Below are 27,820 nucleotides of genomic sequence, written 5' to 3' on the forward strand. Positions count from 1 at the left end.
ACACAAGTATTTCTTTTGTAGAACACGCCAAACTTCCTGACAAAATGTTGTCACAATAATGCATACTGTATACCCCAAAGATAGCTGAAACTGTCCTGTATTCAGCGGATGATCCCAGTGTATATATTGCAATGGCTATTCTTTTTTGTAATGGTATACACTTCCTAAAGTTTGTATCTTGCATTTCCAGATCCTTTAGTTCATTGCAGAGTATATTGAAAGTTCTGCGACTCATTCTGAAATGTTGTTTAAAATACTCATCATCGTTTTCTAACATTTCATGTTCACAAAAAGTGCTGGTGCGTACCTGCATCAAATATTTAGATATATACATAGCTTCCAATTAATTGAATTGTTATAACAAGCTTACCTTTGTCCACATACATATATCTTTGGCGATCACGTTTTTCAATTGCATCAATCAAAACTTTTCTTTTCCTTAGAAGTTCCAGGATTTGCAAAAGAAAACGAGGTTTTTTTTCATGATAGAGGCTTGATATGATGTAAAAAAGTTTAACAAAATCTTCATATTTTGTTCATCTTTCTTTTTACATAATTAAAAATAATTTCAATTTTTCAGAATTCATTTTTTTCACAAATAATTTGAATCTTCTCAAATTTCAAAACTTTTTACTCACAAATTTGATTTATCAATACAAAATTTGACAGCCGGTTTCAAACAAATTTAAACATCAAATGAAAACGTTTAAATGTTCGGTGTGAACGATTTTCTTGTTTTCGAAAACTTTTTGCCGAAAACGGGGACCTATTTGGCGTTTAAACGTTCCATTTATCAAAGAAAAGTTCTCTTAAAGTTCACCAATGGAAAAAAGAAACTTATCAATTTAAGATCAATATCACACACTTTAATAGGACTGCCATTTTCACAATTAAACAACATATTCAGTTTTTAAATTCAATAACAACGTTTTTAAATTCAATTCAACTGAAAACAATTTGAATTCAAAATTTGACAGCTACACCTTTGAGGAAACCAACAGAGTAAACAATAATAATTGATCGTGTTCCATTGGTCAACCGAATTCACGAATGGAGATTTCATTTTAAAATTCGAAATAAAACAAACTATATCATTTTTTATAATAATCAATATAATTTTATAATTATTCTCATTCAATTTTATTGCGATCACTTTATCAAGTCTCATATATTTAAATGTTTTTGTTTATTAAATTATACGTCATTCTTTTCTATCGATCTAGCTTCCTTCCTCTTTTCGTAGTCTCTTTTCCTTATTGATTTTTCTTTTTGTTTCTGTTTTTTTTTTTGTTAATAGACATTCATTGCTTTTTTTACTTTTCTTCTTTTTGTTTTTAAATATTTAAATTTTGCATTAAATATATTAATATATAATTTTCTGTTTTGTTTTTAATTTATTAGCAGCCAATAAGTAGAGATTTTGTTTAACAAATAAAACGAATTGATTAAATTTTTATTCAAAAGAAATTAAATATAGTACATTCATATACATTTTTGTTTTTATTACAAATTTTCAAATTAAAATTAAAATTCGTTAAAATAAAAAGTTTTTAAATTGCGTTGCTTATAATAAATTATTATTTTTTTTCTGCTCACATTTATTCTTTATACATTTATTTTATTCAAAAAATAAAAACAAACTAGTTTATTTCAATATATTATTATTATTAGTGTTATAGACTAGGTTTATATATTTTGTCGGACAATCATACAATTATTTTAGTTTTAAAAATTAATGTTGCTAAATATTAAATTGTTTTTATTTGTTTGTAGGTAGTAATGTCGTATTTACATATTATTACAATTTTGTTTTATTTTCAAAGTATATAAAGGCAAATAAATAAAACGTAATAAACATGAATATAATAATTAATATTTATTTTTATATAAGTATATGATTTTTATTTTTCTATCTTGTTTTATTTTTACAATAATAAATATGTGGGTAAATATATCACTTGTTCGGTTGTTGTTTACATGCTGGTTTAATTAATTATTATTTTTATATATATATTATATTTTTATATTATTATTGTTATTTTATTGATAAATACATTTAATTCTAAATAATGCTTTTATTTATAATTATGTTTATATATTTTGTTATGTTTTGACATCTGTCAAATATACATTTTTATATTTTTAATTATTTGTCATTTGATATTTATCCATGTCCATTAAATGGCTATAGAGTAGATCTTCGGCTGGTGATAGACCAATCATTATCCAACCAAATATACCACCAATGCTTCGTGCCATCGATAGACTACTCCATACGCTTATTGCTTGATTATGACTTTCCTATAAAATTAAATAAATTGTAATAATTAGTAAACAAATTTGTTAATTTGTGAGTTATTTAAAATATTTACCATATCTTCTCTCATCATTGTCACGTTCGAGTTTTTGGTCAAGTAGATTTTTTCATTCATAGATTCCGCACATAGTGTGAGGATTATTGTCGCTATGTAAATCATTGCTATAATTATCCACCGAAATGATATTACTTCTGATGCATTAGAAAAATCTAAATGGCATAAATCCATGCTAGAAAAACAAAATGTAAATTTATATAAAATTGTATAATTTATAAACATGAAAGAATATTTTTGAAAAGCATGATAGATGAGATAGTTAAGGATAAAAAACAAATACTGCTTAATGTCATCATATCCTTAATCTCACAAATTCAATGTAATAAAAGCTTAGTTAGCTTTCAAAACACCAATTGTCAATTGAACATGAAAGATTAATGGCCACGTTCAGACGACATAAGTAAGGCAAGTTTCTGGTACATGATTGGCCAGCTGCAAAAAAATGACCTTCCAATTAAGGCAACTTTAATGGAAAGTTAACTGAAAAATAAGTCAAGAAAAATCTCCCTAACTATCGATCTCCTTCTGTCTGTCAAAATGAATGAAAGCTGAATTTTATAACTCCATGATTTATTTATTTTCTGCACAACTTCATTTAAAGTTTTCTGTAAAAGGGACCCTTGTCAATTTGGAAAAGTAATAAGTAATATTTCTTGACGATAGAAAAAATACAAATCGTGATGGACTTGTAACTAGCTTGAGGAGTATTTTGTAGACAATAATACCCGTGTTTTGCTGGAAAATCTATCAATGGTATAGTAGAATTTTACACGAATAACAAAAACAATATCCGCAGTATCAATACTACCGATGAAAGTTAAAGTAGAATCTTACTACGGATGGGTTTTGACATTTATAGGAGTCTCAAATGTTGGTATTATTATTCCATTTGTATCTCGATGGCTGTGTTGGTTGAGTAGTTGTGCATTTAGAATCATGTATTTCCCATTGGTATATTCCAGTTAAGATTAAATAAATCTTTTAAGTGTTTCCACCGCACAAGAAGATTTAAAAATGTTTAAGTTTGACAGCACTTTCTAAAATGCAAATGGGGTTTCGATGTTTCTTATGAAGTGCAAGTGAGATAGTTTGACTCGTGTTTAACAATTAAGAACTGAATAGTTCAGAACAATTTAAGTATACGCTAGCTACTTCATGTGCAATTTTTTTTGATTTGATTAAAACAAAACTATATTTTTTGTTAACAAACATGCTCATAAACAGGCTATAATGCATTTTCTGTGAAACCAATCCGTCCAAACAGATGTTCTTAGCAAATTTTGACTCGACTCCAATCTCCGACCGGAATCGAATCGGATCAAGCTCATTTCAACTCGATTCAGGTATATATAGGATTGAGGCTAACTCAAGCTCACTTCAACAGCAAATGTTAATGTAGTAGTCTACGAACAAACCGCCTTTTTGAAGCAGTTGTTAAATTAACTTTTTTTTTAAAGTATCTCAATTTCCAGATGTTTTCTTACCATTTCTTCTTGAAAATTGTCGATTTTATTAGTTTTAGTAAGTTTTTTTGCTAAGTTAATTTAAACCTTTGATTTTCTATTTGTGTGATTCTTTTTAATTATTATTCTGACAGATCTTCTTTCAGTTGTACTAATTTTTAAATACAAAAATCTGGTTAGATGCGTTTTCTCGAAAAAAGTGAAAGTGCTTAACATATTTAAGTTATTAAAATTCTTTACAAACGTGGTGAAAATTATGAAGCCAAAGTAAACAAAACTAAAGCAATTTTGGGACGACGCCTTAAGGACCTTATTGGGCGAAAAATTGTAACTATTTGTTCACGCTTCAGCTTCGGCTTCGTTACGTTGGGCCTGCTTAGTGGTTGTTTTAAATGACATTTCCAATATGACATTTCTAAAATTGCACTTCTGTCATTAGCAGCTTGTATTTTTTATCAAAATACAAAAAAAACATGAGTTTTGAAGTCGAAAAAATTAAATTTATCGCGGAAGTAGCTTACACAGCCTACAATAACCAATAGGAATCCCTCTAAAAGCAAATATATTTTGTTTGTTGACGTTTTTCAGCTATTGAGCTGTCACAAAGCAAATGTACATTGCGTTCTTTTCCTTACGATTGTCAAATGAAATGTTAGGTCGAAGCTTCATTGTGATAGCATGCATTGAATTCCTATGGCTTAACTCGTAAACGTCAGGCGAAGCCGAAGCTAAGGCGTGTTTGTGTTTCACCCATTAAAATCAAAATTTTGTGTGTCATTTTAACGATCAAGAATAAGATATTGCACAAAAGAAAGACTTGGTCACCAGCAACGTCACGTCGTATTTCTCACATTTGATCACCAAGACCTTTAGATTAAACACCTTTAGATGTATGTCTTGTTGTTACGTATAAGAGATGACAGTTGTGGCTGTCATTTGGGTGATACCGTGCTGTATTGCTAATGACTTTTTAATGTAAAGTGACTCCTTTTTTAATGTAAAGTGAAGTAAAATCCATTGACTTCTTAAAAAAAAATATTCGTTATTTACTTATATCGAAAAAGAAACTAGTATTCGAAAACCCTATACACAAATTTAATAAATAACAAACCACTTATATTAAACTGGTACATTATACAAAAATTGATTAAAATTAAAAATGAATCAATTTATTTTACCCAACGAAACACAAAAAAGAGGAAACTGACGTTTGACAGATTCAAATAAATTGATTTATTTTACCAATAGAAAATACCATTATAAAGGTCAACCATAGATCCCAACAAAGGTCCACTTTTTGATTAAATCAAAAACCACAAAAGTTTCTGTGGCTTAAGGGTGATGTAAAGAATTGAATGGTCTTATGAAATAAAATTCACATATTTTGCTGAATGCTGTCATTTTTCATAAATCATCTTAATTACACCCCGTTAATACTTTCCCCAAGGTTGTTTCCATCTAAGACAACCAAACAAATGTTTCACATACGCCCTCTGTAAGCTCAAACTCTTAAATTTAAAAACAAAAAATTGATTTTTTCTTTTAAATTCTCCTCAGACTATAAATGTGCCTACTCTTCGAAAAATAGGTACCTAAACAACAACCCCCCCCCCCACACTTTGACATCATAATGTAATATACCGACACGACACATAAATAAAATGATATCCTTTATTCGTTCGATTTATAAATAGAAACCATGAACGTCATAGACTCCTCGTATACAATAAAACCTCGTACTTTTAGCAATTCCTAATGAACCGTGCAACTTTCTATATTTATTTTTGATATTATTATTGTTATCAGCTAAATTTATAAATAATATGAATAGAACTTTATGAAATGTCGAGAAAGCCTTAAGATATAATTTAGTATATACTTACCGGTCAAAAACAGACACCATACAAATTATGGCCAAGCAATAGAAGGTGTTTGCGTACGCTTCGGCAAAGGACGAATAATGGTGTATGGCGCCATCTGGCCAGTCCAATGGTTTACTTGTGGTCACGAAAAGCAGGTGCGCCAATGCCAGGCCACCTAATAGGCCGTGACAAATGTTGGAAACCATTATCCAGATTCGATGGAAAGAACAGGCTAATTGGACGTTGGAGGAGATGTCATGTCTAGAAATGGAACAAAAGACGCAAATAAATTTATTTATAATAAAAGCAATCCTATACATATACTATGAAAAGTCACCTAAAACCTACATATAACGTAGGTTTAAAGATGAATTTTTTAAAGGTACAGAAAATAAACCAAGACAGTTGCTTCATCGATTAATCTCTGATGTGACAGCAGAGGCTGTGTATGTGAGGAGACTTTTCAAAACACAACCAACGCAACGTTAGGTATTTCTAAAATTAGAAATTGGGACTGTGTTTTCGGAGAAAGTCAGGAATGGAGCTGGGACATGGGATGAAATCGGGACGTTTGTTGATTATACAAAAGGAAATTACTTCACACCCACGCATATTGGCAGTGGTTGTTGAATTAAGGACGACTAAGGCAAACAGTTTGTGAATTGCCTTTGGAATTTGACTTTCTGGCGGAGGAGGTGCGCGGGCGGTGTGCTTCAATTGATGCGTGGGTTTCCGACAAACCGAGAACTGTCCCCATCTTCGTCGGTGTCGGTGTCGGTGTCTGCGTCGGTTCGGTCGTCAAGAGTGCGTTGGACGTATACAAGAGTATAGTTGAACGTTGAAATGGAATTCTTTTGAATGAATATTTTGCCTTTTTGGAACTTGAAAGATCTCTTCAAAAACAATGGAGTTTAGCTTTAATGGCTTCGGTTTCTTCGTTGTAGCTCCGATATAGGTTAGGTGTGTATGTAGGTATATGAAGTGAACCTTAAGTTAGAATGTTTTGATAATGATGATTTTGCATGCAATGGAGGATGGAGATGGAGATGGAGAGTAGTGTGGCAGTTTGACATTTTCATTATAAATGCCAGGGCTTAAGTTCTTCTACTTTACTACATACTTATGTATTTTCTATTATTTTTTTTATATGTTTTTGAGGTAGAATCGTGAGCTGATTTTGGAACGATTTGGTAAAATAAAGTTATTTCTTGGCTAAGGTTTGGGTTAAATGTTTTCTTTTTGAGGGAGTGACGCAAAAAGGATAAACGGACGCATTACCCAACATCACAAAACGTATAGAACAGCATCACACAGGCGTTTTTCTTTTTATTGATAATGTTTACAATGGCAAAGCTAGAATAATATTAAATGAATCCCAAGAAGGTTCTTTGGGTATAACGTATAAAAGGTACAATTTTTATTGTTTATGGCTTTTAAAATGAGAAAATTATTTTAAATTAATTAATTTAAGGTAACAATAAACTTAATACATAGTTGAATTTTAAGGACTTCTCCTAATTCGTTAGTTCTTTTTGTTTCAGAAATTAATCTGGTGACATAAAAAGTTATAAGGTAAATTTTATATTTTTCAATTTAATTAAAATGAGGCATGTTTAAAATTTAAAACGTTTTTATGATGTTGTTGACATTTTATATCCATATGACATTTCACGAAAACAGTAAACAGAAAGTCTTGTGGTAAGGGTAAACGAACAGACATATTTTAGGTCTGTTTGTTTGTTTTTCGAGAAAAACGTATTAACAAATGTCAAAGTATGGATGTATATGTTTGACAAGAAGATCGCCAAGGCGCTAACTTTACGTATTGAATGTTAAATTATTTGAGTTTTGAAAGTACAACATACAAATTTGTAAAAAAAAATGTGAAGACATTTCACGTTACATAAAGTTTGCACAGATTTACTTATCTATGTATGTTTTTATAACCAGAATAGATTCACAAGTTTTTTAAAGTTAAAGTCAATCGGTTTGCCCACCTTTTGGGCACCTGTTACTAGCTGTCATCTTTTGACATTTCACAGGTTTTGAAAATTAATGGAAAACTTATTTAAAATTGTAATAGAGTGTTTCAATGAGGGGTTTGATCTTGAATAGTACAGCAGCTGTCATATTTTGACATTTAACAAGTACAAACTGCGCCACAACTAAAAACGGAACAAAATACCATTTAATAATACATTCAAAACTAAAATTGGTTAAAATTTTGAAACCACAGATTTTTTGATTCTTCACATGGAAATTTTGAGCTGTTAGGAAAAATTTGTGATGTAAGGAATCAAAACCAAGTGGTTCCTTCAAGAAAAATGGAAAAAATCGATATTCTTTGTCAATTTCTCTTTAATAAATTAAATTAAACTTTCCACAAGCGACATTGCGCCGTATTTTACATGTAGGTCTGCAATGGTTTTAAAGTTCAGTTGACACAAGAACTCAGCATCACGCTACTTAATCAAGAGCAAAATTGTTACAATTGGTGCTAGAAAAATTCAAGAATGATTGTCAAAGGTATCTTCAAACTTAACGTGTCACTATTTAGTTCTGATTTTGAGCTGGTGGTGGTAATGGACCTTAATTGTTCTCGAGGCTGGTTCAATGATTAAAGTGAATAAATTGCACTACCAAACTATATAATTACTTAATTTCATGGCTATAAAAGGATGAAGTTAATGTGGACAAAGTTTTGTTCATCAAGATGGCGCTACTTGCCGCAAGAGAAACATAATTTCAAGAAAGTTCCCGACGAAGTGATCCTAAGAATTTCTGACAGTTTACAATTTTATCAGTACATTTATGATCACTTTCACAATTTTTTGACATACTAAACAGAAATTGTGATACACAAAAATTCCAAATACTTAAGTATTCTAGAACAATGAACATTTTATTCCCTTTCAATGTATATTTATTTTATTGTTGTCTGATTGGTGAAGAATTCTTTCTAGAGGAAGTATCTTAAGAAAACATTCTTAAATTCCCATATTAAGTTATTGTAATAGGTCCAATTTGTCAAATTGAAAATTTTGACATTTCTCGACGTTTCAAGGTCCTTAGAGTCGAAATAAGAGATTTTTAGAAAGATGTCTGTGCGTACGTGTGTACGTACGTTCGTACAAGGGCTTTCAAGAAAATTGCGTGGGTGTTTTTTTTTACCATAGCAGTTTAAAAAAAAGGAGAAAATTGGTTAATCTAAATATCTCATGAACCAAAAACGCTAGAGACGTGAATTTAATTGTATATAATATATTATAACGTGATTCCAAACCAACATATTTTTGGAAAAAAAAATCCAATTAACATTTTTTATTATAAATCAAAAAAAAAACTAAAAAAAATTTGTCACCTCGAAAATTTTACGAATAAAAAATTATTTTATTTTCAAAACAATTTTGTGCAATAAAAAATAACGTTTTCAACATCTCGTAAGATTTTGAGAAAAATCAAACTGACAGTTTTTTTTTCACAAAAAGTAAAAACTTCACAAATTAAAAATATTTACTTCAAAATTTTTTTATTTTACAGAAAATGTTGTTTTTGATATTCAGTAGTCTTTTTTATAAAAATCCAACAACCCGTTTTTTTCATAAAAAAAATAAAATCTAAAAAAAAAAGGAACGCAAATTTGGTAAGAATTGATGATCGGTTCTTGATATCTCTCAAATTAAAATCATTCCTCCAATTTGTAAAAAATTAAGAAATGCTACTGAAATTGGGAAACATTTGTTTTCGACAAAAATCTATTAAGCTAAACTAGACTTTCAAACTAAACTATTTATTTATATCAAACATATTGTTGGTAATTTTACAATTTTTAAGAATAATTCAACTAACAAATTTTTTAACAAAACACTACAAACTTTTAAGCAGACAATTCGACAGATGGGAAGGGAAGTTATCAGTGTGGATCGCACCCCAGCCTCTCTTTGTTTTTGTTTTAAGCCGTATCTTGTAAGTTGTAGTTCAATGGTTAGTAAAATGAACGACTGGGTCGAATGAACTTAAAATAAATAAAATGGGTGGTGCTACAGCCCGTTGAGAACTAGGGTCTAGTGACTTACAACTCTCAACCATTCCCGTGAGCGAGTAATATTGTCAGGAATGGAGGGGACACAGTGTATTTTAGATGAATCCGAACGGTTAATTTAAAAAAGCACTTTTCGTGACAAGAATTACTTTTGGAGAATTGGAAATTCCTATCCAGAGGCAGTACCCGTGAAAAAAAACAGGCAGGGATCGAACCCAAGACCTCTGGCATGACAGTCTAACGCACTAAGCATCATGCCACCGGTACTACGTTCGCATGAACTTTCTCATGTAAAAAACTAGTCTGTTTAAAAATTTGCCATTTCATTTGTTTTTTCAAAAAAGACCAAATTTTTTAAAATTTGTTTTTTGAAATCGTTAAACGTTTTTTTTTTTAAATTAATTTCGTATATTTGAGCACGCAGCACGCATTTGATAAACTATTTTTGATATATCGAATTTAGAAAAAAACATTTAATATTTTTTGTATCAAAAATAAAAACAATGAATTGTTTTATCATCAAATATTATTGAAACAGTACCCGTGTTTTGTTGGTCAATCTATCCAAAGCTTAGGAGGATTTTACACGAATAGCAAAAACAATATCCATAGTATGAATAACACCGATAAAAGTTAGAGTAGAATCTTAATTTGGATGGGTTTTTGACATTTGTACGAGTCTCGAATGGATCTTATGTCATTTCGTTCTCAAATGTTGGTATATTGCACTTGTATCTCGATGGCTGTGTTCGTTAAGTAGTTGGAATCATGGGGAAAAAATCATTCTATTACTTTTGATATTTTTATTAATGAAAATGGACTTACTGGGCTTATTTAGCAAGAGAAGACAATAGAAAAGAAATTCATGTTTTACTATGTTTCCACTAAAGGTTTATCTCAGTTTAGATTAAATAAATCCTCATGGTTTTTCCACCACACAAGAAGATTTAAAAATGATTAAGTTAAATAGCACTTTCTAAAATGCAAATGGTATTTCGATGTTTCTTATGAATTGCAAGTGAGATAGTTTGATTCGTGTTAAACAATGAAAAACTGAATAGTTCAGCACCAATTTTTTTTTGATTTGATTTAACCAAAACTATATTTTCTTATACAAACATGCAAATCAACAGGCCATAACACATTATCTGTAAACCAACTCCTCCACACAGGTTTTTCGTTACAAATTTTGACTCGACTCCGATCCCCGACCGGAATCGAGGCGAATCAAGCTTATTTCAATTCGTCAAGCTCGTTTCAACACCACATGTTAATGCAGTAGTCTACGAACAAACCCCCTCCTTGAAGCAATTTTTAAATAAACTTTTTTATAGAATCTCAATTTATAGATGTTTTCTTAACATATCTTCTTAAAAATTGTGTATTTTATTAGTTTAAGTCAGTTTTTTTGTTAAGCTAATTTTATCTTTTGATTTTCATAAAACTTTCTTCTATTTGTGTGTTTGTTTATTAACTTCCCATAGGAAGTTATTGTAATGGGTACGATTTGTCAAATTGGTAATTTTGACATTTCTCGACGTTTCAAGGTCCCTAGAGTCGAAATAAAAGATTTTTAGAAAGATGTCTGTGCGTGCGTGTGTACGTACGTTCGTACGTCCGTACGTTCGCGAAGTATTTTTCGTCCTCCATAGCTCAAGAACCAGAAGAGATATCAACTTTAAATAAATTTTGTTATACAGATAATAAGGCAGAAAGATGCAGAAAGGGCTCTCAAGAAAATTGCGTGGGTGGTTTTTTTACCATAGCAGTTTGAAAAAAGGTGAAAATTTTGGTTAACCCTAAATATCTTACGAACCAAAAACACGCTAGAGACTTGAATTAAATTTTATATAATATACTGTACCGTGATACCAAACAGGTATATTTTTTGAAAAAAAATCAATATAACGGTTTTTTATAAATCAATAAAACTGAGCAAAAAATTTGTCACCTCCAAAATTTTACGACTGAAACATGATTTCATCTCTAAAACAATTTTGTGCAACGAAGAATAATGTTTTGGACATCTGATAAAATTTTGAGAAAAATCTAATTGACAGTTTTTTGTATAAAAAATAAAAATCTAAAAAAAAACATTACTCAAAGTTCGTAAAAATTGAATATTGATTCCAATATCTTTTCAAAAATTTGATATTTAGGCTTCAAGCTTATTTTATCTTATAAGAAATATAGATTTCAACATTTAAAAAATGTTGAGAAAAATACAATTGACAGTCTTTTTACAACAAATAAAAACCTAAAAAAAATGTATAAAAGTTGGTAAAAATTGATTTTCGACTAAAATATATTGGTTTTAATTTACTTTTATCTTTCAAAAAATCTTGTTGTCAACATTCAGTTGAAGTTCGAAAAAAATCGAATTGACAGTTTTCTTACAAAAAATTAAAAACCGAAACAAAAAGTAATAAAATTTGGTAAAAATTGATTTTCGACTCAGATATCTCTTTAAAAATTTTAAATATTGGCTTCAAACTAATTTAATCTTATAAAAAATATTGTTTTCAACATTTGGTAAAATTTTTAAAAATTCGAATTGACAGTTTTCTTACAAAAAATATAAATCTAAAAAAAAAAGAATACTAAAACTTGGTAAAAATTTACTTTCGGCTCAAATAGCCTTTCAAAAATTAAAAATATTGGCTTCAAACTTATTTTATTTTACAGAAAATATTGTTTTCAATATTCAGTAATTTTTATAGAAAAATCCAACAGTCCGTTTTTTTCATAAAAAATAAAATCTAGAAAAAATAGTACGAAAATTTTGTAAAAATTGATCGACAGACGGGATGGGAAGTTATCAGTGTGGGTCGCATCCCAGCCTCTTTTTATTATATTCAGTTGAACCAATTTTAAATACAAAAATCTGGCTACTGCTGATTGTTTTGTTGTCAATGTCTCACTGTACTATATATGGAATTCCAAAAAAACGCCCTTAGTAACAGTAGAACTTGGGCAGAAAAAAATTGTTGGAAATTGATTAGTTTTTGAAAAAAACTTAAAACCAAAATAACTGTTTTATATGGGTACCCTTCTGAAGCAATACAAAAACATTTCATATTAAATTAAAATTAAGAAAAAATATTTTGGAAAAAATTCGAGTTTTAAAAAATTTTATGGTGAGTGGAGTGTTATTTTTAGTCTTTAAACAAAAATTAAAAAAAGGCTTAGAGCCTTAATTTTACAATTTGGGCGATGACAGATAGACGGATGGGCAGAGACTAAAGACCTACTTTTTTCCAATTCTCTACCATCCTAATGTCATTTTTGATTAAAATCTCGATATAGATTTTTTTTTACGAATACAATACTTGCCGTATAGTTCCTTTATGTAGCAAATAAAAAAGCAGCATCAAAGTTACAATTCTGCCTTTAATCTTATTTTAAACAGTTTAACCTTGTCTCTACGTTTGTGTTCTTACAATTTTTTTTTGTTATTAAATTATTAAAAGTATTGTGGTATTTTTAGTCGATAAATTAAATTCATTGTTTAAAAGCTGGTGAAGCTGAACATTTGTATTAACTTAACATACAAAATTGCACAATTTCTGTCAAGCACATCCTTTTTCATAATATTAACCTTTTCAATAAAGCCTGAATTTCTTCTCTCTTTAAAAGAAATAAAAAGCAAGGGAATCAATATGAAGTAGATATGCATGTCATTTTAGTATAAGTCATGAAGATAAAAAAGTAATAAAATTTAAATAAAGTTATCAAAGTCTTGAGCCTAAAATAACTTTATATCTCTTCTGTTAAAAACGTATCCTATATTTATATTGTTAAAGATATTACACATCTTCAGATGACTTCGTAAAAATAAAAAGTACTTGAATATTAAGTAAAATATTAAAAATTCAAGAATATCCTGACAAATATGTACACATCCATCACATACCCAAGGAATATTATTTGGCCTTTTTCTCTTGTTTTAAAAATAAAAATAAATTCAAAAGCAAAGCTGCCATTTTCTTTTTGTATTTTTATGATTGATAAATTGATTAAAATGAAAAATGGAATCTCAACCTTTGCTGTTGTAGTTTTCTTTTTTGTTTTGATTTGGCAGAAATTTAATGGATTCATAATTTTCTGGAGAATTGATACTTTTTTTAGAGTAAGAAGCTCGTTATTATGACAAGAGGTACTTATACATTTTTTCAAGCTTCTACTTCCATCAAGTCCAAGAATATAACGGGCTTTCTATTTTGCGGTTTCGAAAGTTAAGGTCTGGAATTCAAACTAAGTTGTTAAACCAATTGACATTTACGAAAATGGGTCGTTTAATTATCATGAATCAAGACGCAAGGAAAATAAAATTTAAAGTGATTAATTTAAAAGAATGTTCAGTTAAAGTTCGAGAATCTTTCTGTTTTCGATTCTAAGCCTCATACGACTGAGAAGGTTATTCCACAGTCTAACAGCATAAACAAAAAACTGTGGAAGAATGCATTAAAATCGAACGGCTAGAAACACAAAAATTAAGTCTGTTACATAAATAACTTGGATTTTTTTTTAGTTTGTGAGCTGATTGAGAATCAAGATCAGCAAACAGCTCACACCCGTGTGTTATAATAGGTAGGACAAGAGCTTTTACCAGCTTTAATTTAATATGGGTGGATAGTCTGGATTTAGTAACAGATAGTTCCCTTAAAACCTTTGACACAACTGTATCGACATGGTTTTTTCAAGTTAACCTGTTAAAAAAGAACCAAACCTAAATTTCTAAATTGGGCAACGTATTCAATAATACAATTATTCACCATAACTGGAGGGAAATTATCTGGGTTTAGTTTGTTTATCGAAATTGAAAGAGCTTTCGTTTTTTTCAGTATTGAGTTTAGGTCCGTGCCGACCAATCATATATAGCCTGTAAGTCAATGTTCATTTTAGATATTGCATCCTTGAGCATCATCTCAGGAAAACTAATATATAATTGGACATTATCTGCATAGATATGAAACTGACAGTAAAACATAACAGAAGGCAGATCATTATTGAACAATGAAAACAGTAAAGGTCCAAAGATTGATCCTTGAGGCACACCATTATTTACAGTGAGAAACGAGGACATTCTACAATTGGAAGTAAGTAAGTTTTTTAATTGTGTCAGAGAAGCTAAAAAGGTAATCACAGAGAAGACACAGTCAAATGCCTTTAAAAAGTCAAGTAAGGTTATCACAGTTGTAAATTTATTGTCTAAAAAGCATGTCATATGTCATAATATACGTTGAGTAAAGGTTAAACACAACTATGTCCATACCGAAATCCAGATTGCAAAGGATTCAATAATTTCTTGTCTTTAATATAATATTTTATCTGGTTACTTATCAGACTTTCAAAAGAGTAGGAGGATTTGAATAAAGTCAGGATGAATATTGTCAAGTCCGGTGCATTTAGATTTTATAGAGAAAATTGCTTTACCTACCTAATAATCATCTATACGGCACTTACCGAAAAGGCGTTAGTGGTATAATTCTCTGCACGTCTAGAAGGCATTTCACTGATTTTGGTTTGTGAAGTAGAGAATTTTACATTCAAATCTTCCAAATCAATATTATCATCACAAGATTGAACATCGACCGATCTTTTGATCAAATTCGTTACAGAGTTACGTAACCGTTTAAAATCGAGGAGCATTTCAGGACCACCAAAACGTCTCCAACTTCGGCATGAGACGTCTCTAGCCTTAATAGCATTTAATATATACGCAGAGAGCCAAGGACAATTTCGAGATTTCATATGACACGTTTTTAATGTTGTAAGCTAAAGTGTTGCCGAAGTCCCGAATGAGTCGATTCCTCGTCGTTCTCACTAATTAAGACTGTCTTACACATTATGGCGTATTTTTCATTTGGATTTATACCTACATCCATAAAAAGTCCAGCCCACACAACAACTGAAGCCAGCTGACCATTTACAAAGTCGTAGATACGTCGAATGATTGCTTGAAAAACAGGCGAGAGAATAAAATTTTCTTCAGTGATGAAGCACATTTCTCACTCGCTATGAACAAAATTGTCGTATTTGACGTTCTGAGAATCCCCAGGTAATTAAAGAGAGGTCATTACATCCACGAAAAGTCACTGTTTGGTGCGCTCTTTGGTCCGGCGAAGGTCTGATTGGACCTTACTTCTTCGAAAACGACGATGGAAAGACTGTCATCGTCAATTCGGAGCGTTATGGTCATATGATAACCGACTTTTGTGTGCCTGCTATTGAAGAGTACGAGAGCCACATGCCACGCACAACTCTAGCGAATATGACTTTATTGCAAGAGGCATTTCCTGGCATCGCAAAATTTCGCTGTGGCGGTACCAAAATGGCCACCAAGATCATACAATTTGACACTGCTGTACTTTTTTTTTGTTGTGCGGCAACGCGAAAGACGGTATATGCAAATAAATCTTATTAACTCTAAGCACTTAAAAACCAACAATGGTCAAGTTAAAGCTGAGAAAGCGCTCAAAATGTGTCAAAATATGATACAAAATTACCCCAAAGGAATCGATGCTTGCAACAATTCGCGTGGTGGTTATTTAAATGATGTAGTCTTTCACACCTAATGTCACCATTAAAACTTTATAATAATAATTAAATGTCAAAAAAAAAAAAATATTTGACATGTGTTTTATTTACGTTTACTTTTGAAACCGCACAATGGATAACCCTTTATTTCATATTATTTTATTAAAAGACGAACAAAGATATGTTGATTTTAATTGAACATACAAACTTCAAAATCAATTTCATGTGTGAAGTTTTAAGTTCCTCTTAAAATTTAAGAAACTCCACCTGGCAACACTGATCCCATCCCCAAAATTGTATCTGTACATAACAAAAAGGTTCATAAACAAGAAATTTCCTTACGAAAAACAGATTCAAGGCTCCCTTGGGTTATTCCTTTACTTGTACTTCTCGTATATGTAAAAAGTTAAGCCACAAAACACCAGAAACATAGAAAAAAACATCATGAAATTCTAAAAATAACCGTAAAAACCACAATAGACATCATATACAACAACCTACACAATACGTACGTAAACATTCTCGGGAACCAACCCACCATTTATGCATAAAACCACAAAAATAAATTCTCCTTTTATTGTACCCTCGTCGTGCGTCGTGGCCGTTGTCGTCGTCCTCGTCCCCGGGAGTCGCTAATTTATTCCCAACCAGACTCGAGAAAAAAAAAAGACCAACCCCACCACCAAAACTTCTCACACGCAATTTGAGGGCTAGAGAGTTCCCATATTGGGATTGTAGTATAATGGATATGCGGTGTAGAGCCTGCTGGTGGGATATTGGAATTCCGTATGGCATACGATATATTGGAACTAATCCGCCCCGCATCATCCAAAAAAATATCGCAAAACCATAAAACTGGAGGCGGTATTTGTGGACTTACCTATTACTCTCTGGATCCGATCCAATTGGATGTTTGTAGTAACAATGATCAACGGGTCGATATCCGGACGCAGTCTGGATGAACATTTTGTCAATTCGTGTTGATTGTTCCTCCGTTGGCGAAACAACTGGGGTAAATGGATTGTAAATTTCTTCTCCATCAGCTGGAACAATGTCATCGGAGAGCTCTTTAAGAATAGATGATAGTCCACCGGCCGTATACAATTTCCCTATAATGGAACACAGATAAAAAGAAAAGATTTTATACGGATTAATTAATGTAGGTGGTTTTTCTTTTTGTTCTTTGAATAAGGGCAGGGGCTGTTGATTATATGGGGAATGATGATTAAACAATATGATGATAGCCTAAGACTTTATCTTGGTCTCTTAATTAAACATGTAGAAAATTAAAGGTAAACCTTCTTAAATAAAATGATTTTTCTTTAAGATTGACGTCACGATTTCAGCGTTAATGATGTTTATAAATATATAGGAGACATAAGGTTTTGAGTAGAATATTAAAACTTTACTTTCGGATGCTATTTAAGCTTTTCTCAGGTTTTCAACTGGTATACAACTTTGAACTTTAATAAGGTTATTCTGTGATTTAATTTATGCAAATGAATCCATTGTTCAGTTAAAGCTCATTAGCTGTGTGAGGGTGTTAGATAAAGATTTATAAGTAGGGAGAAAATGGGTTAACTAAAATAAAAGGTTTCATTAACCTTTTAATATTTTTTTAAAGAAACAAAATATAATCTGAATTTCCAGGAAATGGTAAAAGGTATATAAATACATAAGTAAATCCTTAAAGTTTCTTAATAATATCCTGAAAATTACATTGAATTCTTTTAAAAATTTAAAGTATTGGGTTAAGCATACAAAATAACACAGATTTTCACCTAAGAGTCTCATCCCCTTTCTTTGCTTTAAAATTTCAAATGATTTAAAAACAAAACACCAATAAATATTTTATTACAAATATAGACAAAATATGATTGTGTGAGTGATGCTCGTTTTTGATTCTATTAATTTTCAAAAAAGTATGTGTTCAATTTGTTTTGGAAAATCTATCCATAGTATAGTAAGATTTTACACGAATACTAAAAACAATATCCATAGTATGAATAACACCGATAAAAGTTAGAGTAGAATCTTACTATGGATGGGTTTTTTTATACGAGTCTCGAATGGATCTTATGTGATTTCGTTCTCAAATGTTGGTACGATTGATATTGCATTTGTATCTCGATGGCTGTGTTCGTTGAGTAGTTGTGCATTTGGAATTATGTATGTGTTTTCCATCGGGGAAAAAAATAAATCTATTAATGTTGATATTATTTAGTTTTGTTAGTGAAAATGACCTAACTGGGCTTATTTTACAAAAGAAAACCGTAGAAAAGAGAATTAAGTTTCACTATATTTCCACCAAAGGTTTATCTCAGTTTAGATTAAATAAATCCTCATGGTTTTCCATCACCCAAGAAGAATTAAAAATGATTATGTTTGACAACATTTTCTAAAATGCAAATGGTGTTTCGATTTTTTTTATGAAGTGCAATTGAGATACTTTGATTCGTGCTAAACAATGAAAAACTGAATAGTTCAGTACCGTACAAGAATATGCTACCTACTCCATGTGCATTTGATCAAACCAAAAACATATTTTTGTACACAAACATGCAAATAAACAGACCATAACGCATTATCTGTAAAACCAACTCCTCCGCACAGGTCTTTCGTTACAAATTTTGACTCGACTCCAATATCCGACAAGAATCGAGGTGAATCAAGCTCATTTTAACTCGATTCAAGTATATAAAGAATTTAGGAAAGTTTCAAGCTCACTTCAACACCAAATGTTAATGTAGTAGTCTACGAACAAACCCCCTCCTAGTCAAATTAAATTTTTTTATAGAATCTCAATTTCTTGATGTTTTCTTACCATTTCTTCTTGAAGATTTTCAATTTTATTAGCTTTAGTTAGTTTTTGTTCTATGTTAATTTTAAGTTTTGATTTGAACAAAACTTTCTTCTATTTGTGTGTTTTTTTATTATTATAATTCTGACAGATATCCTTTCAGTTGTACCAATTTTCAAATAAAAAAATCTGACTGTTCTATAGATGGAATACCAAAAAAAACTCACTTAATGTCAAATTATTTATCACCGTTGTGAATAAAAAGGACAGTACCACAGTTGAAGTCAAATTTTTTTTTGTTCTTTATTTGAGGGACTGCAAAGTTCTTAATTTTTGTAAATCTTTGATTTTTAACAAATTTCTTAGACGAAAACAAGTTTAAACTTAACGTATCATTTTTTCATCTCACACAAACCACTTGACGATTTTAAATGCCAAATTTCGTTGTCAAACAAATGTCAATCTAGCAAAACTTGAACACAGAAGTATGAAGACAAAATAAATGGACGTAGTCGCCCGAGTGAATAATATTCATTTTAGAATCAATAAAATTATATTCAAACTACTAGGATAAACTAAAAGTACCACAACGCCACCTATGGGTTAAAATTTTTACAACGGTGACGTGAATTAAAGCCAAATGATATAAAGAAAAACATTTTAAGAATTGGTATATCACTTTTGTAAAGTTTAATCAAGTCAATAACCAAATTGGTTTTATTTCACTTTAAAAGAACTTTGCATGCATTCAAGCCCGCACCTACCCCAAATCCTATAGTGTGTTCAAGCAAGGGGCAGTGTGCCCCCTTTATATACCACACCTTAAAAATATGTCGGTGTTATTTCTTAAAATAGTTTGGCCTTATATCACTTTTTCGAAGTCCAATATGATCAACTGCTAAAAATATGTCTCATTTCACTTTTTTAAAGTGCAATAAGGACAATTTTTTAATGTTGGCCTTATTTCACTTGTCCTTATATCTAGGCAACTTTTACAAGAAAACGTGTACTAAAAAAACTGAAATGATTAAATATTTGATAACTTTTAGTAATATTTGAGAATCATCAGCTTACATTTTTGTACTTAATAGAAATTGAAAGATGGCAAAATATTAATTTAAAAAAACGTCAGAAATTTTTTCGAAACTATAAATATTGAAAATTATGCAAGACAGAAAAGAAAAGACGGTCAGAAATCAATACATAAAATTAAGTCTAAAAATAAAATAACTCATATTCTGGCTAACTTTCCAAATAAAAAATTATGCTTTACAAATTGTAAGCCAAAAGAATTAATGCACATTTGGGCATTTGGGGTAAATGCGATGTTGCGTATTAGCAAATTTTCTTTTGAATTTAAAGAAATTTGTTTCAAAAATATGAATAAAAACATTCATCCAACCTAGCACTTATCCCAAAATCTCATAGGTTACAGACAGAGAATTCAAGTCACTGTTTGAACGGTGTAATGAATTATATTTTATTTAAAATTATTCACGTCCCAAGTTTGTACCAATATTAGAAAGTTTACTTTTTTTGTTTTCCACACAATAAGAATTATAAAGTGCGTTTCAGTGAGAAATTGCAAACAAAACGATCCGCTGTAGAAAGATTTTTGTATTTAATAATTGGTACAACTGAAAGAAGATCTGTCAAAATAATAATAAAAAAACACACACATAAAAGAAAGTTTTGTGAAAATCAAAAGTTAAAATTAACTGAGCAAAAAAACTAACTGAAACTAATAAAATGGACAATTTTCAAGAAGAAATGTTAAGAAAACATCTGGAAATTGAGATTCTATAAAAAAAAGTTCATTTGACAATTGTTTCAAGCAGGGGGTTTGTTCGTAGACTACTAAATTAACATGTGTTATTGAAGCGAGCTTGAAGCTAGCCTCATTTCTTAATATACCTAAAACGAGTTGAAATGAGCTTGATTCGACTCGATTCCGGTCGGGGATTGAAGTCAAGTCCAAATTTGTGAAGAAAAACATGTGTGGAAGAGTTGGTTTTGTAGATAATACATTATGGTCTATTTATTTGCATTTTTGTGTACAAAAAATACAGTTTTGTTTTAATCAAATAAAAAAAAATTGCACATGGAGTAGATAGCATATTCTTATATGGTGTTGAACTATTCAGTTCTTCATTGTTTAACACGAATCAAACTATCTCACTTGCACTTCATAAGAAACATCGAAACACCATTTGCATTTTAGAAAGTGCTGTCAAACTCAATAATTCTTAAATCTTCTTATGCGGTGTAAACACCAAAAAACATTTATTTAATCTTAACTGAGATAAACCTTTGGTGGAAACATAGCAAAACTTAATTATCTTTTCTATTCTTGCAAAATAAGCCCAGTTAGTCCATTTTCATTAATTTAACTAAATAATATCCACAGTAACAGATTGATTTTTTTTCGCGAATGGAAACTCATAATTTCAAATGCAGAACTACTCAACGAACACTGCCATCGATATACAAAAGCAACATCAATCGTACCGACATTTGATAACATACATAACATCCATTCGAGACTCGTATAAATGTCAAAAATCATCCATAGTAAGATTCTGCTCTAACTTTTATCGGTGTTATTCATACTATGGAATATGGATATTGTTTTTGTTATTCGTATAAAATGCTACTATACTATGGATAGATTTTCCAACTAAACACGGGCATAGTCCTGCCTTTTTTCCTGGCGCTTATACCGTTTCCTAGAATACAGAAACGCCAGAAAATGTTAGAAGACAAAAGGCTAAATTTTCATACATACTTTTTGGCCATTTTCCCAAAAAAATGTATGCACAATTTCTTCTAAAACAGTTTTCGGGAGCCGTTATACAAAATTCCAGGAACAGTAATACGCTAATAACTCTTTAAAAAACAATAACTACCTACACTCAGAAAATAATTTAGCCAAAATCTATCAAAGCTTTACATTTTAGAGGAACTTTTAATTCTGTTAAATTTGTGATTCTTTCGACTTTTCTTCGGTTCCTAGATTTGAAATTGTTAAAATTCAAGTTTGAATTTTTAATTTGATTTTATTTGTAATGAGTCCGATTTGTCAAATTAAAAATTTTGACATTTCTCCACGTTTCAAGGTCCCTATAGTCGAAATAAACGATTTTTGAAAAGATATCTGTGGGTGCGTGTGTACGTACGTTCAGTCCATTTTCATAAATCAAAAAAACTAAAACAAAATTTGTCACCTCGAAAATTTTACGAATACAAAATGATTTTATCTCCAAAATAATTTTGTGCCACAAAAAATAAAGTTTTTAACATCTGGTAAAATTTTGAGAAAAAATCGAAATGAAATTTTTTTTATCAAAAATAACAACCTAAAAAAACATTACTCAAAGTTGGTAAAAATTGAATTTCTACTCAAATATCTTTTAAAAACTTTGAGATAATGGCTTTAAACTTTTTTATCTATTAAAAAATATTGTTTTTAACATTCAGAAAAATTTTGAAAAAAATCGAAATGACAGTTTTTTTACAAAAAATAAATACCCAAACAAGAAAATCAATAAAAGTTGGTAAAATTTGATATTCGTCTCAAATATCTTTTGAAAACCTTGAGATATTGACTTTAAACTATTTTTTTATTTGAAAAAAAAATTGTTGTCAACATTCAGTAAAATTTTGAGAAAAATCGAATGGACAGTTTTCTTACAAAAAATAAAAACTTAAAAGAAAGTTTAACAAAAGTTGGTAAAAATTGATATTCCTCTTAAATATATTTTCAAAACTAACACCTTTTTAACCCAACTGTACAACATTTTAAGCAAGACAAATAGACAAACGTAATGGTAAGTTATCAGTGTGGGTCGCATCCCAGCCTCTTTTTTAATGTTCAATTGTACGAAAAGCGAATCGAATAATTAACTTAAAGCGAAGCTTTGAGAAATGCTATGAGTGGTAATATTAAGAAACGTAAACTTCGACGTTCAAACAGAGCAATTTCTGTTTTTCCAAAAAACGTGTCTTTTGGAACGAAGTCCGACAAATTTGTGATTTCAAAAATGTTTGCATTCATTCCAATTCAGGATTCGCTTTTCATAATAGGGGCCGTAGTCCATTTCCCGAGTATTTCAAAAACAGAAACCATTCAATGAAATTTTTAATTAGTATTCAAAAACTTGGACCACATCGTAATATTTTAATTAAAACGATCATAAATACAATTTCCTAAAATATAAACTTTAATAAAATTTAAGAGAGGAGACAAACCTTTACCAAACGTATTTTTTGCGTGCAAAAACTTGGCTCCGAAAATACGCCAAACGTGTGAACAAAAAATAAAACGAAAGCAAGAACAGTTTTGACCTTTTAAGTTTTTTTGAGGCCAAAAACATACACATACATATAATTAATCAGTTCAGATTGCGACAAGTACCACTCTAAAAAACGAAACCTTAAAATGTTACCCTTTTTTTCTTATGTTATTATTTATTATAAATGTCTGAAGGGCCTGACTCTCTACGAATTGTATCGCCACCAAACGTTTCTAGCTTATAGTTATCTCCTTTTTATTATTTGCCACAAAATTTATTACAAACTTATAACAAACCCGACCTAGCTAACTTTATTAATAGCCTTACTTCTTAATGGTTAGCAAAATTCTTCCTTACAAATAAACTTCTATAAAGTCAAGAACTGAAACTTCAAAAACAGACGTACACAGTACACACTCATATAAAAATAAAGTATGTCGCCATTTTGTCTTCGAAAAAGAAATTATGTATGTGTATCATGCCTCTAGGACTCTAGGCCAAAACTTTGATTTGATTATCTTTGGTTCATTGGATTGACAGTCGCAGGAAAAATAAAAACTAAAGTAAGTTTAAAATGTCACTCACAAAAATTCTGTCCTTATACAAGAAAATTGAAATTGAATACAAAATAATAATAACAATAGAAAAAAGTTTTGATTTCCAAAAATTGCCACCCATCTAAATTAATGAACCAATACAAGAATTTCCAATAAGAATAATTCCAATGTTAACTAACGTTAACGAATAACGACTAATGATTCAAAATTGAATAAATGAACAATAGACTATACAAAAATACACAACAACAACTGACCATATGTCTTACTTATTAGTTGACCCCGCTTATCCCTTTGCGATTTCGTCTTTCGGTGCACTCTTCGTTCGTCGTAATTGTGATCGATTTCTAGTTCGCCAGACAGCGAGGCGTCGTTCATTTCGGAGCACTGCTTTAAGTAACGCATCAAAGTTTCGTTAGCCTGTCGTACTTCCATTTCGCCCGCGGCGATTAGTTTTCTTTCGCGTCGTCTTCGCGATTCCGATTTACTGCGTTTTCGACGCGGACTTTTTTCTAAACTACTCCGACTCCGAGTCGAACGCTGTGCCGGACTTGCCTGGGGATCGGACAGAGATTGGGTTTTCTTTTGAGCACCCGCCTTCAATTCTCGATCCATGAATCCCAGAATTCCACGATGCAAATGGGCGTGTGGCTGAGGTTGTGATTGCGTTAGGCCAATTGCGTGGGGCGATGCTCGACGTGAATGTTGCATTATAGCACTGCGGAGACTTATAGAATCTATGGAACTTCTAGCTGTGTCCCGAATTGAGGAGGTTTCGGGATTATTTGTCGGTGTTTCAACAGCAATTTGCTTGTCTTCGTTTTCATCTTCCATAACATGACCGTTAACTAGAACCTCGGGATTGTTGATTGCTGGCGATGATGAAGAAGTTTCGTCTTCGATTTGAATTGACGTACTATTATTTGACACTTGGGCTGATGATGATGAGTCAATGAATGCGGCCGCCGCCACCGCCAGAGCTGATACAACTCTTCCGGTTCCGGTACTGGTCGTTGGTTGATCGTTCGTAATTGCATCTGATGTTATTATCACTGGAGGTACTATTGTAGGTGTCGCTTCCGTCGTTGTTGTTGTTGTTACTGGTACTGATACTGTTGCTGTTGTTCTAGCTGCAGGTTCACTTCTTCGACGTTCCGTAGAAGTGTCTTCGTGATTTGTACGCTGTTCGTTTCTTCGGGAACTTGAACGCCTCTCACGTCTATGATGGTGACGATGGACCTTCGGAGTTGCTTCCATTTTGTAATTTCTGTAAGTTTTTTTTTTTATTGTATTTTGTGTTGTTTTTCCTTTTTCTCGTTTTCGAGTACTCTACTTTCCAGTCCTATTTATTTTGCACGAGAAAAACAACAAAGTAGCTCACACTGCACTCTAAATATGTATATTTAATGAATCCTTATACTGGTATTGGTGTGTTGCGCTTTCCTCATAAGTGATGTGACCTAAAAATACTTCGGTAGCAATATCAGCAGCAGCAGCAGCACAGAGCTACCACCCTCAAAACCTTAACTCTGGAATTCTGCACAATTCTTTGTATATTTTTATGTTTTTCAAATTCTGTTGTTTTCCCGAACAACAAATGACGTTAGAGAATCGAAATTAAATCGAAAATTCACGAAAATAACGGTAGCACTTATATTTTTTTCAAATTTTCGAGACACAAATTAACTCGATTTCACTTTTTTCCAAATTGCGTCAAAAGGATTTCGAAACTATTGAAGGAAGAAAATCGAAAATAAAAAACAAACACTTCAGCCAAAACTGTGACACTATTGGGCCTTGGTCCTTATTGACTTTTTCTTATTTTTAATTTTCCTTGAGAGACAATGAAACTGGGACAAAACGGTAGAAAATGATCACAGAATTTTTGGCCACCGAAAAGATTGTGCGTACATTTTTCTATATTTTACTTTAAAGTATAAAAATACTGAAAAATTTAGTTAGGTTAGTTTGTTTTTTGACAAATTGTTTCCCAGAGGATAGACTGTTTTTCTTATTCAAACAAACGACTTCGCTTAGCCCGTGGAATATGTTTGAGCTGTTATTCCAAACTGTAGTGGTTAGCTTCGACTGGATGGCTGCTTGCCCCAAAACACACAGTCGATTCGCAAAGCAAAGGCAACGACGAAAAAATCAATGTAGGGTTGATGACGTAAGAACATTCAGAAATGTCCTTTTTTTGTGTGTTGTTGTTTTCTGATGTTTCTGTGTGTAATAAAGCTTCTTTATTCTCCTAGGGTATTGATGAAAATCCTTGTTAAACGCATGCGTATCCTTTATAACGTAACACACATCGAGTGTAGAAACTAGAAAGCATCGCAAATGCTTTCACTGTTGCACAAACATTCATCGCCATCCACCCTCGCTTTTTTGCGATATCAAGTCCCCAAAAACAAATGGTTTTCGAATCGATATTTTAAGCTTGTGAATGTGTGTGGGTTTTTGAAAATAAAAAAAGAACCATGTAGTCCTTTGAAAATATAGAAACAACAACAACAATCTAAACGAACAAACTATTACGTCGTTGAAAATCGGGTCTTTGGTAAAACTGATGCTATGGCTGGAAGCGTACTTATGACATCCTACTGTGGCATTTCAAAACTGGAAATATGCACCCACATTGTATGCCCTCATATTATGGAGGGGAAATCGCAATAGAATCTGTGTGTTTCGTTTAAGGAACTTATAAACATAGTTATGGATGTGTTTTTTGATTTAACTATACAACAACTATAATAATGAAATATATAGGAACTAGCAATTTTATTTGAGTGGAAAGGTTAAAGGTTTACAGTATTGTTTTTCAGAGTATTTTTCAAAACAGTAAGCGGATTTCCGGTTATTTAAGCTTTTTTGATTTAATGGTAAATTATACTTAAATCGAGATTTTATGATGAACATTTATTTTATAGGAAGTCTTATAATAATGACAGAGGTAGCTAAATAATATGCCTATGAATAAGCTTTTGTTCTACATCAATACGCATCGAATAAAATATACAAAATTGGAAGTTTGAAGTTAGTTGTTGATGTTTTTGTAGTAGATTTTTTGGGTTTAACGACTTAATAAAGTTCAAAATAATGACTCTCGTTCGAATTATATAGGGTCATTCAGTTTTGGAGACATTTTTTAATGGACATTTTATCCACATTTTGGGGTTGTTGTCTCGGCCATAACTTGAGTAATGTTGGTTTTTAAACTCGTCTAGAGTTTATGAATTATTCGTGTAAGAAAGGACAGTTGCGAAGTCTCTCAGAAAAAATCTATGTCAGATCTCACATAATTTGTTGGTGTTTCGGGGATAGTTGTCCCGTTTTTCTGGTACTTTAGGTTATCCTAGTCATGGTCTGCTATCTCGCCGCAAGAAATAGCTTATCATTCAAACATTTAATGACATCAATGATCTTACTTACTTAAGGTGGCGCTACAGTCCTGTGTGAACTAGGGCCTCATCCAACAAACTTCTCCATCTAGCTCGGTCCCTAGCTAGATGTCTCGCGTTTCGTGCTCCAAGTTGGGTGAGGTCACCTTCCACTTGTGCGCGCCACCTGATCCGCGGTCTTCTTCAACTGCACTGTCCTGTGGGTGCGGATTCGAAGACTTTTCGGGCCGGAGCATTGGTTTCCATGTGCTCTACGTGACCCAGCCATCTTAGTCGTTGGACTTTTACTCTTCTGGCCAAGTCTACGTCGCTGTACAGCCCGTACAGTTCTTCGTTCCATCTTCTCCTCAACTCCCCTTCGATGCATACGGGACCGTAGATCACACGAAGAATTTTTTTCTCGAAGCGACCCAAGGTGCTTTCATCCGCTTTTGTCATGGTCCATGCTTCTGCACCATATAGCAGGACAGGGACGATAAGGGCCTTAT

General features: G+C 31.4%; 1 protein-coding gene across 2 annotated transcripts; it reads right to left on the minus strand.

Annotated features, from left to right (window-relative positions):
• Positions 1-1,267: 1,267 nt before the first annotated feature.
• LOC129938904 (uncharacterized) lies at positions 1,268-26,129 on the minus strand. Of its 2 annotated transcripts, none has more exons than XM_056046729.1 (5): positions 24,201-26,129; positions 17,163-17,391; positions 5,722-5,961; positions 2,373-2,547; positions 1,268-2,301 (listed from the first exon to the last, which is right to left on the minus strand). In XM_056046729.1, exons 1-5 carry the CDS (start codon positions 25,186-25,188, stop codon positions 2,143-2,145), a joined length of 1,791 nt encoding a protein of 596 aa, XP_055902704.1. In that variant the 5' UTR covers positions 25,189-26,129; the 3' UTR covers positions 1,268-2,142. The 2 variants fall into 2 exon arrangements, with proteins under 2 accessions (XP_055902704.1, XP_055902702.1); XM_056046727.1 differs by having other exon boundaries at positions 24,189-26,126.
• Between the last annotated feature and the right edge of the window lie 1,691 nt (positions 26,130-27,820).

Source organism: Eupeodes corollae, chromosome 1 (genome assembly GCF_945859685.1).
Source record: "Eupeodes corollae chromosome 1, idEupCoro1.1, whole genome shotgun sequence".
Taxonomy (NCBI): domain Eukaryota; kingdom Metazoa; phylum Arthropoda; class Insecta; order Diptera; family Syrphidae; genus Eupeodes; species Eupeodes corollae.